Below are 15,682 nucleotides of genomic sequence, written 5' to 3' on the forward strand. Positions count from 1 at the left end.
CTGAGCCCCTCTGAATATCCTGGTCCAAAGTCTTATCACTAATTCTCCACAAACGTCAGCATCTGCACATATTGCCTCTACTTAGAATAAACGGGACCAAATGAAGAATAGTTTGTTTAAATTAGATGCAATTGCCAGTAAAGAATTCTGGTTTATGGTCCAGTACTGAGCCATGAAGCGTAAGAGGGGACCAGGAGGAGGGGAAGGAAATGGTGGTGATATAGAAGTAATTTTGTGATCTCACAGAACTCCAGAAATTTCACTTCCCCAAAAAAGTGCAAGGGGAAGTGAAGCACAGGACAACTGATAGCTTTTTGGTGTAGGTTTTCAGTAACTTGATTTGATGAGTTACTCATGTTTTTAGAGATTAATTTCACACTGAGTTTCTTCCTAAGAAGTGTTCTTTCCCCCTCCTGCTAGTTTGGTATTTGAGGCTCTGTATGTATGTGTGTGTGTCTGGGTGCATGTGTGTGCAAGACCTCTCTAAAGACTTAATCTCAAATGAGTGTAAGTCAATCAGTGTGATTCTGTGGGGGATTAAACTGCCTGAGTGCTTGGTCATAGAAAGCTGAAAATAAAGGTAATAGACCACTCAGCAGGGCTGGAAATGAAGACCTGTACCCACTGTTTCGCAGGTCTCTCCTATTTTCTTGGTAGACCAAAGTGTACTAAGCAGGTTAGGAGGATTGTGTATTAGGCAAGTTAGTATGTCAGACTGACCAGAGTCACCTAGTCCTTGGCCTTTATTTAGGAAGGATCCCTGGATTACCTTCCAAAGTGTTTCACCATTTCAAGATAGGCATCTTAATCCCAGCAGCAGATTGAACCATATAATGTTCTGGGCTGGTGTAGCCCAGTTACTTGGGGTCATCTTTGCATCCAAAATTTGGGAGTCATTTTAGGACAGTGGCTTGCAAACCCTTACTTCTTCTTAAGAACCACAACAGAAAAGCAGCTTTGTGCACTTAAGAGAGAGATTATATATGGTACTGGTTTTGTTGTCTTCTGTGAAACATCTGATACATCAGTTTATGTGGTAGAATAGTGGTTCTGGGGCTGTAGCAAGGCTGGTGGTATTCCTTTTGAACATAAGGCTCCAGGCAGTCCCTGGATCAGCTGCAGAGTGCTGACCATGGACCTCAGGGACTACCTGCGGTCAGAATCACTAGTCCATTGTTCAGAAACCTCTAATTTAAAAGAATCTAAAAATGAAAGAAAAGCAAGAATGAGGGTGGGAACAAGATCTGTGGTGATGGACAGGATCTTCTGCCAGAGCAAAAGTATCTGAGGACAGAGTTCATGTGTTTGCTGTATGTCTGCAGAACTCATAGCACAAAGGGAGTCTCACTTCGCCTTGAAATCAGGTAACTGTGTTAATGTGCCACGAAGTCCAAAACTAACTCCAAGGGAGTAGATAYATTCGCTTAGACTCTCCACAATGCTAATGTGAATAATGTGACTTTGAGATTGGAACTGGCTCATGTCTAGATGGCTCCAAGCATAGCAGACTCAGCTTGTGTCTGGCTGTGGTTGATCCTTAGCAACCCATTGAACCCTGAGAAATACTGGAGGGCTTACAGCACAAAATGAAATGCATTAATTCCCACTGCCCTCCAGCAGCATGCTGCCTTGGGGGAGGTGGGGGAGGCAATGCATTTTTACATGAGATGAAGCAGTTTGTGCAAGGTCTTGCATATCGACTCTGGAAGATCTGTCATAAGCAGCGTGTATGGGGAGCTCAGATGAAATAGCAAGGAGTCCTACTAATGACCCTAAAAGAAGTATACCCTCATGATTAGTCTTACGTATCATGATTTTAGAACCATTTAGAACCATTTCCTCCTTCTCAACTGGSTGCTCTTGGTAAGAGTAGTGCAAGACAGCCTATCCTTCAGTTCTGTTTATCGCTTTGTCTGCAAGTTCTAGCCCTGGAGAGCAGCAGCACAGTCAAGGGACTTCGGTAGCACTAAAATGCAACTACTGCTCTTAGCTCAACTAAAATATTACTCTTGAAAGTTCATTCATTTACAAATGCAGAGSAACTGGGAAGGCCAGAGGAGAAGCTTTCTTTGTTACAAATATATCTAGTAGCATATAGACCATGTATGTGTACAAAACAAGTTCCCTCCAAAATTCATAGCTTAACCAGCCAAGGTGATGAGTCGTTCAGTGAATTGTTGCTACTGGCTCTGTTGTGTAAGTTAGCAAGTGGGACACAAACTGTGCCCAAAGTTGCATGGAATAATTATTAGCTTTTCCATATCTARTTTCAACCTAGACTACCTGTGTCTTGCCAGAAGGATTCCTGGATTGTGTTTAAGAAAAGTCACAACAAAGAAATGATTTTGTAGACTACAGGCTTTTCACCTAGGAGTGGGACCTACACCTGCTCCATCTAACAAGGGAGACCAAGATGTATGGGTACTCCTGGAATGTGGGCAGAAGATTTTACGATAAGAACTAGGTCTTTTTATTTCTTTTATAATTTGGCAAGCTATCTGGGGGAAGAGGTTTGGACATCCTTCCACCAGGATCAGTGGGGACAGTTTGCTTTTAATGATCTCTTAGGCAGTGAGACAGACCATCTGCTAATGTAAATCAAAACAGCTCTGTCGCCTGAAGTTATGTTACACTAATTTAAATCAGCCCGTCATCTCCAAGACAAACCACCTTTCACTGCTTACCCCCACCAAGAACCAGACCAGACATGTTACAACCAGGTATAACCTTGTTCCAGAGGAACAGCTCTGCAAGCCTGTGCTCCCCATCTATTGTTCCAAAAAGCTGGAACAGGCCTTCTGCTCACAACCCTCCTTTGAACCTCAGCTCCTTGGAGGCATAGCCCTGGRGGAAGAAGAGGCTGTGAGGAAGACCCCCAAAACATGACAAATTTGGAGGCCGCAGCATGCCATTTGTTTTCTGATTTCAGAAACAAAACCTGGCAAGAGCAAAGTGGAGTAAAGCCTCCTTTTCCATCTGCTTTCCTGGCATTGCTCTGAAGGTCACTGCTGGGGACGGAAGTCCTCGCTGGGCCCCATCTGCCTTCCCTGGGCTTCCTCATTTATGCCCACTTGGGCCTCTGACATTCTACTCTGTTTTTCTTTCCTTGAAAATGGATAGGGAATTGGGAGCCGCTGTGCAGGAACGCGCCTGTTCCCCATTACAGCTCCACCGGGGCTGTAACACGATCGTGCCTGCTCCATACCCACACAGATATTTATTTATCCATACAGACTTTCTCCTTGTTTTCATTAAGTTAGGCAGAAAAGGTTAATCTTTCTTCTGCTAAAGCTTCAAAACCAACCAAGCTAAATAAAATATGATTTCTTTCATTTCTTTTTTAAAGGACACTCTCTCTTTTTTTTCCTAAGTACCAGAATGAGGTCACAGTCAGAGATGCCACAAGAGTAAATTAAAAACAGGCTGAAAAAAAGCAAGAGGGAGAAAGACAGAGAGAGAAAACCACAATCAGAAGAAAGTGACTGGTAACGCTGCAGGATTGGTTTAATCTACTCTAGTAAAGAAGATGTCAAGACTGAAAGACGTTGGTGTCTTCATACTTTCCTCTTGCTCTTTCTAGGAATCTCGGTGGTAAAGTCACGGCAGAGAGGTCTCYCCTCTCTTCATTTCTTCTTTGTTTTGTGCTGTCTGGGCTTTGCCTTTGCTGCTCTCAGCCCTGGGAAGCTCACTTGAAGATCCAAAAGGACCTTTCCTCTTCTAACTTAGAGGAATCTCCTGACCTAGCTCTCTTGTTTAGTCCAGTTGAGCTCAGCTTTTTAATGCTGTTGTCTTCAGCAGGAGTCAAAGCTAATAAGTGATTCATCCTGTGTGCTATCCATGACTGCTGGGCACTGACACATTTCGCAGTGGAAGGAGAAAGATAGATGTAGCACTGATAGATGCTGACAGTGAGTKGCTGAGCCTGCTCCTGTCCATTTTAATTCCTCTGTCCTTCTTCTGGCCCATGGTATGTGTCACGGTTGGCAGTCTGAATACAGCCCCGTATGACTAGAAATTTGCTCGCTTTAGACCAGGTCGTCAGTTCAGTTTTGCAGACAATCTGCTAAGCCTGGGGTGTCTTCCACCAGGTGGGACATCAGATTGAGTTCCCCCTCTGGGAAATCTTGCTGAGTTAAAGTTCCTGGGGGCTCTCCCAGGGCCATCAGTAGCAAATTGACCTACACTCCTTGGTCAAGTCTGGTGCTGGCCTTACCCAGCACAGGTTTGCAAAGCTTGATCGACTACAGATAAACCGCTTGCAAGTTCCAGATGAGCTGTTATTTTCCTCTGTTTTTAGGGAGAGCTCTGACTCATGGTGACACTGGAGTAAATGCGAGATACAAGTTTACAAAACCAAAAAGAGGAAGTTTGCCAAACTCCAAACTCTGCCTGCAGAACAGTACAAGGTACTAGTGAGGTGTTGCACTGGAAAGCAAACGGAAATGCCCCGTGGAGAAAGCCCATGCCATCTTTGTGGCAGGGCTTGCTAAAGCAGGGATTGATTTTCAAAAGCTGCCTGGGAAGTTGGATGGTTTGGAGCAGACCAACCATAGAATCATAGAATCAGTAAGGTAGGAAGGGACCTCTGGAGATCATCTMGTCCAACCTCCCTGCTCAAGCAGGGTTGCCTAGAGCATRTTAGACAGGATTGCATCCARGCGGGCCTTGAAKATCTCCAGAGATGGAAACTCCACAGCCTCTSTGGGCAACCTGTTCCAGTGCTCCGTCACTCTCACAGGGAAGAAATTCCCCCTCACGTTCGGGTGGAACTTCCTGTGGTTCAATTTCTGCCCATTGCCTCTTGTCCTGTCACATGGRACAACTGAAAAGAGTTTGTCCCTGTCCCCTTGACACCCTCCCTTCAGGTACTTACAGACATTGATAAGATCCCCCCTCAGTCTTCTCTTCCCCAGGCTGAAGAGGCCCAGCTCTCGCAGCCGTTCCTCACAGGGCAGGTGCTCCAGCCCTCAGATCATCCTCGTAGCCCTACGCTGGACTCTCTCCAGTAGCTCCATGTCTCTCTTGTCCTGGGGAGCTCAGAACTGGAGACAGTACTCGAGATGAGGCCTCCCCAGGGCTGAGGAGAGGGGCAGGATCACCTCCCTCGACCTGCTGGCAACAGTCTTCCTACTGCAACCCAGAATACCATTGGCCTACCTGGCGTGGGAAGGCAGTGGCATGGAAGTTAGTGGCAAGAGAGTCTTGTGAGTATGCAGCATGCAATTAGGAGTGTCAGCATCCTATTGCAGGGCAGTAGTACCCTGTCATCAGCATGGAGCAGGTAGCATCTTTATTGAGTACAGCACTTACCATAGTGATGTTCAGCTCTGATTTGGATTTGTTGCCACGGAGAAGTGAACACAGGTGAGGCATCCTCACAGGAGCTGGTCATTTGTCCTTGATATCTGTAACAGCTTATTGCTTTATTTAGCATGACATCAATTATTTATTACTATTAATGAAGGACACAGATGGCTGTCTGGTCAATAAAATATCTCCTACTCCACAGAGATGATGTACTTAGCTATCATTTACTCTGCAGAGAATCTTTGGATTCTTTCTGAAATTTAATAATGTGAGCAAAGATACTATAGCAATCTAGAAGGTCTGTGCTTCAGGGCTGCTTTGGGAGGCTAAAATCCTTCTTTATATTTGCTGGCGGGAGCTTGTGAGAACACAGGTCTAGACGGGAAAGAGAATCTTCTTTCCTTTCCATCACAAGCTACTTATCCATATAATGCCTTTCATAAAATGATCAGCTGCATCTTAAAAGATTGTTAGTTTATTTGCCCTTCTCAGGAGTACACCATTTATTCATATCCATTTTAGTTTCTTGTGCCATTACTGCCCATTAGCCTAAATATTTATTTTCCATCTGAGTGCCTGCTCTGTTGATGTATTCAGAAAGTAATGTATCTGTGCTTGGCCTTTTCTTTTTTCTTTATCTCCACTTGCCCGGTAAACTCCTCGTGCCTTTCATTATTCTGCTATGTGTCTTTATTTCCTGCTTTTGCAGTTTTGGTGCTTGTTTCATGAACACAGACCAGCACTATATAGTACCCTCCAACTGAGCTGTCACCAGGCCCTGTGCAGTTAGGTCAGTATTTCTCTACTGCTACAGGACACAACAGCCTAGCACCACTGTTACTGGTAGGACTGTGTTYGTGGTCTGTCATCCTCTTGCAATGCCAGCAAATACACCCACTGCCTTAGTTATATCCGACTGACAAGTTCCCAATCTGAATACAGAGATGATTGAATTGTTCTTCTCTGGTCCTAGGTAAAGCTTAGGAAAATTCGTTTCAGCTGCTTTCAGAGTATCACAGACTGAAGAAAAATACACTTTGTGAGAGAGGAACAAAAAAAAAGTCACCTGGGAGGGGCACAGAAGAGCAGCTGCTTGCATATGCTGCAGATTGACAGGCAGCTTGGGGTAGTCGGTTCGTCCCGAGGGCATCCCTCACCTGGCCCCACGCTTGCTCCATGGTCCATGCAGTCTGGCACCAGCAACAATCTCACTGCTGCTTACACAGGTGCAGAAATACTCCCAGCCTTAGGGCTGAGGTTTCAGCACCTTTGCTAGCATCGATTTTGCTACTTTGGTAACAAGCTCATTGCTTTCATTCCATTGTAGCAGGGCCAGTGAAAGAGGAAAGTTCACCAGAGGCTCAGTGTTGAACACAAAGCACGCTTTTGCTGTAGGCATTTTATTGCAAGGGTTTTGGCCTAACCCAAATTGACATCACTTGGCAAACCCTGTGAGCTTCATTTCCTCCTAGTGCGCTCCGCAGCTGAAGCAAGTCCCATTGAACTCCGTGGCAGAGCCAGACCATCGTGTGACACAGACACTCCTGTGTTTAAGGGCATTATTCGTTGAAAGCTTGCTCTTCTCCCTTCAAAACTACACTAAGAAAACATGATTAAGGTTGCAAAGCCAAGCACTCCAAAGCTTGTGAGTACCTTAAGGACAGTTTTCTGTGCGATTTTAACATACAGTTTAAATCAGTGGTTGTGCATGTTTTCCATCTTGCTTCCAGTCTCCGTACCAGTCTCTGATATTCCTGGTGCCTATAGACTGCAAGTCCAAATCTCCCCCTTGGTCCTGCACCATTGCTCATCACAGTCTCTCTGCCCAGCTAGTTCATTTGACACTCGTCATTGTCTTTATCTCTGTTAGTCCATAATATCCTCTTTCTGCAGCTGCAAAGATTCAGTCCCTGTCCTCCCCTCCAGCACTTCGTGCAGCCCCACATCCTAGGGATGCAGAACTAGGAGTTCCCCAGTCCACTGCAGCAGCCAAGCAATAGGTGCCTTGCGTTAAAGTGGTTATGGCACAGCCACTCCACAGAGCAAAAGAATACTTCCCAACAGCCTTTTTCTTTAGGACTTGAAAGAAAAAATCAAAAACCACAACTGTGCTGTGTCCTGGGGGGACAGTTGGAGAAATCAAGGGGACTGCTAGTGTCCTAAAGCATAGTGCCAAGAAGGGATTTGTTCTGGGTCTGAATTTCCTGCTCTTTCTCTCTTGCTAGTTCTGTTTACATTTCCAATCTGAAATGCTCTGTTCACCAGTGCCGACTTCCCTCCAGTTTCCCTCACCTATCCCTCCCTACATCAGTAGGAAAGTCAGGAGGGCCTTAGACAGACGCATTCTCTTGCTAGCTTGTCTGTCAACCACACATAYACGTTTAGCATGATGTGAGCGCCTTTCTGGTGCAGGCAAAGGGTCTGGGTATGGCATCTTCTGTGGGCATCAGAGTTTTGCTTAAGATTAGCTGAAGAGTGTCTAGTTCTGTGAAGTGCTACTCAGTTCTGATGCAGGGTCGGATGTGCAACCTTCTRCCTTTCTTTGTGGTCCATCCCCCCTGTGCCTCTGCCAGCTCACATGCTATCTCCGTGCMAGTTTTCTAGAATGGATAATTTCTGAGGATGTTTCCTGTTCAGATGTGTTTGGATGGTGGTGGTGGTTATTTTCCCTCTGCCTTGCAGGCTCTGTTGGCTGTGTCTCGATGCCCTGATGCTGTCCCTCAATCTTGGACCTCCATGTGTGGTGGGGAGGGAGGAGTCTGTAGCCAGCTTCAGCAGCCCACGTGCCAGCTCTCTGAACTTGAACTGCTCTTTCCTTCAGCCTGGCTGCAATTCTGTCTCCATCCCAGCCACTGGCCTACCCCTTGCAGCTTGGCTYTGCAGGTCCAGTGAAAGAAGCATGCATGGCTCTCCAGTAAACTAGCCGGAGAGCAGAAGTTTTTGGGAGGTCAGTGAGACCAAGTTGATGATTAGATGTCTGGCTGCAGCAAAATGACATCTGAAACAGTGATTTCTGCAGTCCCTTGGGGAAAAAACAAGGACCATGCCATTCTGAGCCTGAACTGAAGGGAAGGGGACATGGCACACCTCCCTAAGCTGTTATATCAGCTGTCAAGAGACCCTGGCAAACGTCACTCCGTAAATTTCCAGCCTGCTTACGTATGTGCCATAAGCACATTCTGGACCACAGGACTGCAACAAGGGCATGTTCAGCAGGATATTACCTGGGATAGCCGCGGCTCTGCTTGTGTTTCCCCAGAGCTGCTGTTGAGCAGGACCTGAGGCAGCTGTTCAGCTTTGGGTGCAAGATGAGGTTTCAGGCTCACTGACAAGACTGGAACTGTGGAGAGCTGTGTTTAACASGACTTCGCTGCACGTGGCCATCTTGAGGGTCCTCAAATTCGCTTGTGAGAGGCAAATCTCTTGTTAACAGAAGAGATGATTGAAATTAGGGTTAATTGTCAAAGTTAGTGAGGTATTGGTAACCTAGGTACTGAGTGAGTGGGTCAGGTAAACAGTTTAGTTTTGGGGGGGACCAGGCTTTCAGAAAAGGTGCCATCCAACATTCTCACAATGTGCTGCGCATGACGTAAAGTTTCACCTTGTAGTTTGGTACTTGGGTGGGTGATATGTTCTTCCAAAATTCACCCCAGCATGCTTGCCTTAGCCTTGACAGCAAGCCATGGCTCGTCTCACCTTCCCTGACATGAGGCATGTGAGAAGGTAACTGCAGAAACATGGAGATGCTTGTGCCTTGCCAGCTGGGCTGAACGAGGAAAAGGGATCTGTGTACCAGGGCCTGTTGTTAATCTCTGTCTTCTTGACTGTATGATATATGGTAATGCTTTAGTGACTGGGACCAGTTTTTCTGTTTTAATTTGTTTTGTGTCTTCTAATGCTAAAATAAATGTCCTGAGAAAAGGTTGAAAAGGACTTGGGAACCGATACTATTCCTCTTCCTTGGCTTGTGAGGTTCCCTATGTGGTAGTTAATGACCTCCGTGATCTCTTTAATGAAAATGTTATTTTTACCCTGTTGTCTCCCTCCAGGTAGAGGTTATTTGAGAAGTCAGCAGCTAGACACAACTGAATTTCTCTAAAATTCTGCAACTGCAAAACAGCATTTCAAACTGGTAACAAGGAAGTGTCATAAGCCAGGAGAGCATTGGCTCTCCAGCATACAAGAACAAGTAGTACGCCCAAACACTGTGTACTGCGGTATTGACACACACATGCTCACACACAGGGTCCTTGCAGCGCGTCCCACGTCACCTCAGGCCAAACCACGTGCCTGTTCTCCCCGAGGAACACATCTGCCTTGTGGCAACGGGGAACACTTCAGCTCAGCTGCCACAGCTCTAAATAAATAACAGAGGTGTAGTGGGGAAAGGTCAGTGTTGATCCCAGTGCAAATGAACACCTACGACTGGGACTGCCTGGCATCTGCYCAGAGATGTATGGCGCCCGCTTGCAAAGAGCAAGGTCCAAGTGAAGTAGGAAAGCAAGTGAAGAAAGTGCAATAACTAAAACACAATAAACTGAAATGAACCCCAACATCTTCAGTAGTGACAGAGGAGTTGCCAGGCAGGGTTGACCCAGGGGCTGTCTGCACTGCCTCCTGTTGCAGCTAGTTCTGAGAGCTCTGGAGAAACRCGTGAGGTCCCCACAGCAGGCAACCATGGAGTAATCTGTCCTTTTGCCTGGTCAAAATAGAAGTTGCTTGAGGCTTGAAGAAGGTTTTAAAAGCTCTCTCCAAAGACTGATAACACAGACTGTTCCTACGTCTACGTTATGTGTTTGTGATTCATCTTGTTTTTGAGTCGTAGCAGTGTCTTTGTTCTCAATGACTTCTTGTGACAGGGAGTTCCACAGTCCAATTATACGTTGTACGAAAAAGGGCAGAAATGAAAGCTGGAAAAGAGCAATAGCCAAGTAAAAGCCAAAAGGTTTTTGTTTGTTTGTTTAAATCATAAACCCAGAGCTGAGGGACTTACTCAAGGCCGTACAATGCTTCCGAAGTCCAAGCAGTGATTTTACGGCTGCCAACCAAACCTGCCTGTTGAATTGGCTTGGAGTTTGGTACAGACCCATGTCTCGTAACTAGGTTAAGCTACGGAGACTAGTGACAGAGCTGCCTGAAAAAAAGTTTGGAAAGAACAAGTCGTGCTGGGAGCATTAAAATGAATAATTAAGACTTGGATTCCTTTAGGGAGGAAAAGAATTTATTGCTGCTCTTTTCTGTAGCCAAGGGGGACATTTGTTATTGAATTTTGAATTTTGAGACAAGACACAAATGTGGTTTGGGGTGGTTGGAGGGGAGTTTTTTTTTTTTTTTTTTTTTACCTGGGTAATCAGCCCACACAATTAGGTGTTCTGTATTGATTATACCAATGGGTTATTTCTTACACTATATATCAGGAATCTAGAATTGTGTTTCATTGCAGCAGTTCTCAGTCAGTTTTACTTTTAGAAAAATAAAGAAATGTACTGAGAAAGGAATTCTACCTTCTGTAGTGTCTTGACATTTACACATGCACAAGGTACCCTGCACAGCAATCTGCATCCAGGTTGACTTATACCAGCATAACTCTATCAACTGCAGCAGACTCCTCTGATTCCCATCTGTGTGAGTGAGGGTACAATTAGGGCCGCTGGTCTGGTTTTGTATCACTTGGTGGCATCTTGGGCCTTCAGTAACATTGATGCAAAATGGAAACGRAAAGCAATGGGACCTACCTGGTGGAGACCCTTCCCCAGTACAGTGAGGCACGTGGGCAAAACAGGAGATAATCAGGTCTCAAAAGCTTAATTAGTGGGACATTTTCAGTTTCTRCTATGTCACAAGCTAAGTGTTAAATAAGCTTTGTAAAACAGACGAAAAACAAAAGTCTTTCAGCTTTTTTTAAAATTTAAATATTTTTAAAAACCCTTGCAAAGTGAGAGTCCTTCTMTGCAGCTGAACTGTGGTCATTGCAACAGTCAGCTCGAAGAGCAGCCATGGAGCCCATTCTTGGATGCAGGTCCCGCATGTAGTGTTTGCAGTTGGCTTGTCAGCTGTCCTGGAAGTGAGTCCACATTTTGCCTATATACTCGATGAACGCACTGCTCCACTGTCCAAGCTATGACTTCATGCTGTCTGCTTTTGGCTTGCTGGTGTAGGCCCCTCGTCTTTCTGCTATGGATCACTGTTGTGACTGATGGCTCGAGTGTGTTTTCTACCTCCTTTGTACATTGTCCATAGGCAATATTCTCCTTATAGACTTGGGGTAATTCCTACCAGCCACAGCCAAGTAGACTTTGTTTGCCCTTACCTTTGCTGCATAGTGGTGTTTCTGCGTTATTCTTTAAATGGTCGGCAAGAGTTTACATCTGTATTAATGTTTCAATCTTGCTCTTCTCTCTGCTCTCCAGGAGAATCCTTGAGCTTTGCAGATGATTTGCTTTCTGGCCTTGCAACCTCCTGTGTGGCAGCGGGTAGGAGCCATGGAGACGTCCCTGAAACCARCCTCTATTCAGTCATTTTCAAGTGCCTGGAACCAGATGGTCTGTACAAGTAAGGAGAGGCCTATGGGAAGGTGCTGGGGGGCAAGAGGGAATCTCTAGTGCTATTAATTTATTGTTATTAGCTTTTCTCTTACAGTAGTGCCTAAGGGCCTTGGTTTGGTCTGTACTTTTTTATACCAGACACTGYACAAATGATGAGACTCTTTTGTTGCTTTGGGTGTTAGGCTCGACTAATGAAATGGCAAACCAGTGTCTGCCAGTACATCACTGGAGGCACTGTGGCTCTGTGGGATACCCTGCTGGAATAACCCACATCTTCACTATGATGGGCTTCCAGGCCCATGCATGCTGGGATTGAGGGAGCAAAGTAGCCAGATGTGAAATGTGTCCTGAGGCCTCTATGCTAGGTGCTGGTTACTAAGCTCCTGTATACATTAGTAGGACACATATCAGCTTAGAGGGACACCAAATACAGCTGCCTGTCATCTTGCCACTTGATAATGCTTGGTCACACTTGCGCTGACGGTCTCGTTCACTTGACTCTCCTGAAGCAGCTCTGATAACTTTTTTGAGAACAAGAGATTGGATTTTCTGTTCAAATACTGCTGAGTAATTTGTGCCTAAAGCAGTGGGACTATTTCAGCATCTAAGCATTAAATTTCCCTACRGTATACTTGGGAGGGGTCAGGGTTCTTCAACCTCCTCTTCTGAAGGACAGCTTAAAAATCCTGCAGACCTTCGCAGTCTCTGATCGCCTGARTCCCTGCTTCCGTCTTTACACCCCTCTTCATCCCGCTGTGCTTTTTAGACCTGGCATCCGCTGTGTCTTGTAGGGGCTGACACGAGTCAGGAGAGTAAGAGGGGGAAAAAAAAGTGAGAGGAGCAAAAGGCAGGAAGGAGAAAGAGAGAGAGTAAGCAAGAGAAACACTCAGGGCTTAATGTCAGAGTGACTGTAATAATTAAAACACATTTTGTAGTGAGTAATGAAACTCTTTATGGGACCACAAAGGCAATTAAAGTGAGAGCTGGCAAATGGTCTGTCAGCGAGAACTTTTTAAGATCTTGATTAATACTTTCCCTTCGCCTCCCCTTCCACCACCCCCCAGTTAAGTATGTTGACAGCCTCCAAAGAGGGAAAAGCCGTTATTACACGTCTCTGGAGCAGAGCTGCGTCCAGGAGTGGGCTCCAAGTGATACCTCTTGCCATTTAATCATTTTAAATATTTTCTTGTTAAATATATATAACGCATAAATATAATTATTAGTATTGCTGCAAACTAGGTTGCTCTGAAAAGGTGCCAGGGAAAGTCTGGAACAACCACAGAGCTTGCTAATAATCCATCTCCCATAAAACTGGTCAGTTGTGAGCTATCAGCGGTGCAGGGTGCAGCTGCCAGGATGCTGGGCAAGGGAAGCGCCGCTCCGCTTGCTGGGGAGACCGAAGCTGAGGTGAACGCAATGTGTGGGGAGCCAGAAGATCTGGCTCTTTGACAGTCTGCACTGCCAGATCATCTTCCCCATCTGCTGGGCAGGGATAATTGCACTCACCCATCTCTTTAGGGGCTCCATGATCTGATTCGTGATGTCTATAAAGGGCTTGGAGAACCTTGGGTGGAAGGCGCCGAGCTTTGTCCGGTGTTTTGTCGTCTCTTTGGCCAAAGTCAGCCTCCACTGTGCAGCTTCGGGTCAGGCCTGGAGCAGAGGCTGGCAATGCCTCATGCCTTGGAGGCCACTCGGGCACCTCCCGCTTTCTGTAGGTGTCTACAGGAAAGCCACAGAACCTTCTTGGGGGAGCCAGCAGGCATCAATGCACTGGCATCAGGGAGCTGTGGACCTTCCTACAGGACAGCGAGGAGGCGGGTAGGCTCCCTCCCTTTGCGTGTGCTCACAGGGCTGGGCGCACGCTTCCCAGGACTGTGCGCACTCATGTGCACATGTGTGGGGACATGTTCAYGTGACATCTGGGAGTCCTGGGTCTGCTCTCCAGGAGATGCAAAAATGTGCACACACTGTGGGATGCACACTCCTCAGCATCGGTGCTTATGTTCCCAAGCACGTGTACGTGGAGTGATACACCTACTACTGAGCATGTTTTCTTACGCTACTGTGCATGCATATATATGCAGCACACACACACATTTGCTCCAACTTTGGACCTAGCAAGCACGTGTTTACTTAGCATCTGTGAGTTTCCAGATACATAAACACACATATTAAATATTCCTCTGTTCAGATGTCCATACAGTTGCGACACAGCATGAAGGAAGCCAGAACAGTGAAATGTGAGGCTAACACTCTGTTCTGAACCCRTGTGGACATAACAACAACAGAAACACGGGCACAGGGTCATTTTTTAAATTGAATTTCTTCTGCTTGTTTCGTTTGTTTCTGCGGAAAAATAGCTATCTTGGAAGGTTCTGACCTGGGTATAATCTTGATTAAGGCAAAACAGCAGGACTCTGCATTTTTGTCTAGCCTGTTAGGTGAATACATAGGCCCTGTGCAGCATCAGTGCTCTTCAAAAGCAAATGCTTTTGCTTGTTCAGTAGTCTGAGACTATCCCGCAAGCCCAAAGAGGAGACTGMGAGATCGTGGAAGTCTCCTGTGCTGTGACTGTGTCTGACATCCTGTGCCTTTTCTTCTGCGGTATCTACAGCAATTACACTCTGCTGTTGGCCAATCATTTGGCATATTACCAGCCTGAGATCAAAGCTGGGCTTGAGTATAGAAAACAAAACCAGAAAATGCTCTTCAAATAAACAAACAAACAAAGTCTGATTGATTTCTCTGCTCTTGAGACTTCTGAAATTTCAAAATATAAACTAACAAAAGGAGAACTAATTTCTTTGTCCTTTGCAGTTTCAGTTGAATGAAAATATGGAGCCGACTGGCCTCTTTTTTTTTCACCCCCCCCCTTCCTGTAGTACATTGGGGTTGTTAGTCCCTGCATGGAGGTTTTTCAAAKGGAAGGTAGTTCACAACAACAAAGATGTGTGTGCTCCATATGCTCACATGGACGCTCATGTTGACCTGTCAGGCACAGGTGCCCATGTGTGTGGCTCACCCTGAAATTACATTAATACATATGTAGGAAATGTGGATAGTCTTTGAAGACTAGCAAATTTAGTTTAAGCTCTGAAGAAATAAAAGGCTTATAATCATGGCAAAATGTGCCACAGGAGAGAGGATTCTCCTGTGAGCTCTGCTGGAGCAGAGGCAATCCATCCAGCTCTCTCCCAGGTTGGTCTGGAAGAGCCCCCACTGAGGATGGAGTCAGGAAAGCAGAGGGAGAGAAGTCTGCATGTCTGTGCATTCCTCAGCTGGTGCTGAGCCAGCCAGCCAGAAGAGCAGTTAATGCCAATCAGACTGATGCTTTGGGAGCTAGGAAGCAGCGTGCTGAGACAGGCAATTCATGATGTGCTGAGCACCAAGTGCCAGTCAAGAGAAAAGGCTCATGCTGTCTCAGAGGCCAAATTCTGGCTGGAGGACTGAGCTTACATGGCTCATGGCCCTAAMCCCTCCACCTCCCCTGCAAACCCAACCAATCTCTACTGCTGGGACATGAGCTTTCCTTGTGCATCCTGCAGCCTTCCAAACCCTTCAGCCCATCTCACTATCTCAACTTCTTACCCAGTCGTTCCCTGAGCGCCTCAGGACACCTCTTTGCTGAGCTATAGCTGATCGGCTGCTGGAAAGCAGATTTGCCAGCCCAGCACGCTTRTTTCAGATACTTGGGGAGACACCAAGACCTGGGAGCCAAAAAGAAAAATTTTGGAACAGGAGATGAACCCCTTCCCCCCTCCCAGCTCTTCTATGGAACTACAGTGCAAACACACCAGCTTCTCTTTCCTACACCACAGATACTATAATTA

The 15,682-nt window shown here is 46.0% G+C and overlaps 1 protein-coding gene across 1 annotated transcript in view; it reads left to right on the forward strand.

Moving 5' to 3' along the window:
- Nucleotides 1-15,682, forward strand: part of ASTN2 (astrotactin 2) — a 350,711-nt gene that overhangs the window by 300,223 nt on the left and 34,806 nt on the right. Inside the window, exon 20 of the mRNA XM_085320071.1 lies at nucleotides 11,718-11,859. Coding sequence (XP_085176197.1) covers nucleotides 11,718-11,859 — 142 coding nt within the window. The remainder of the gene's footprint in view (nucleotides 1-11,717; nucleotides 11,860-15,682) is intronic.

The sequence above is a fragment of the Rhea americana genome, unplaced genomic scaffold, assembly GCF_003343005.1.
Source record: "Rhea americana isolate MKP2758 unplaced genomic scaffold, rheAme1 scaffold_61, whole genome shotgun sequence".
Lineage (NCBI taxonomy): Eukaryota > Metazoa > Chordata > Aves > Rheiformes > Rheidae > Rhea > Rhea americana.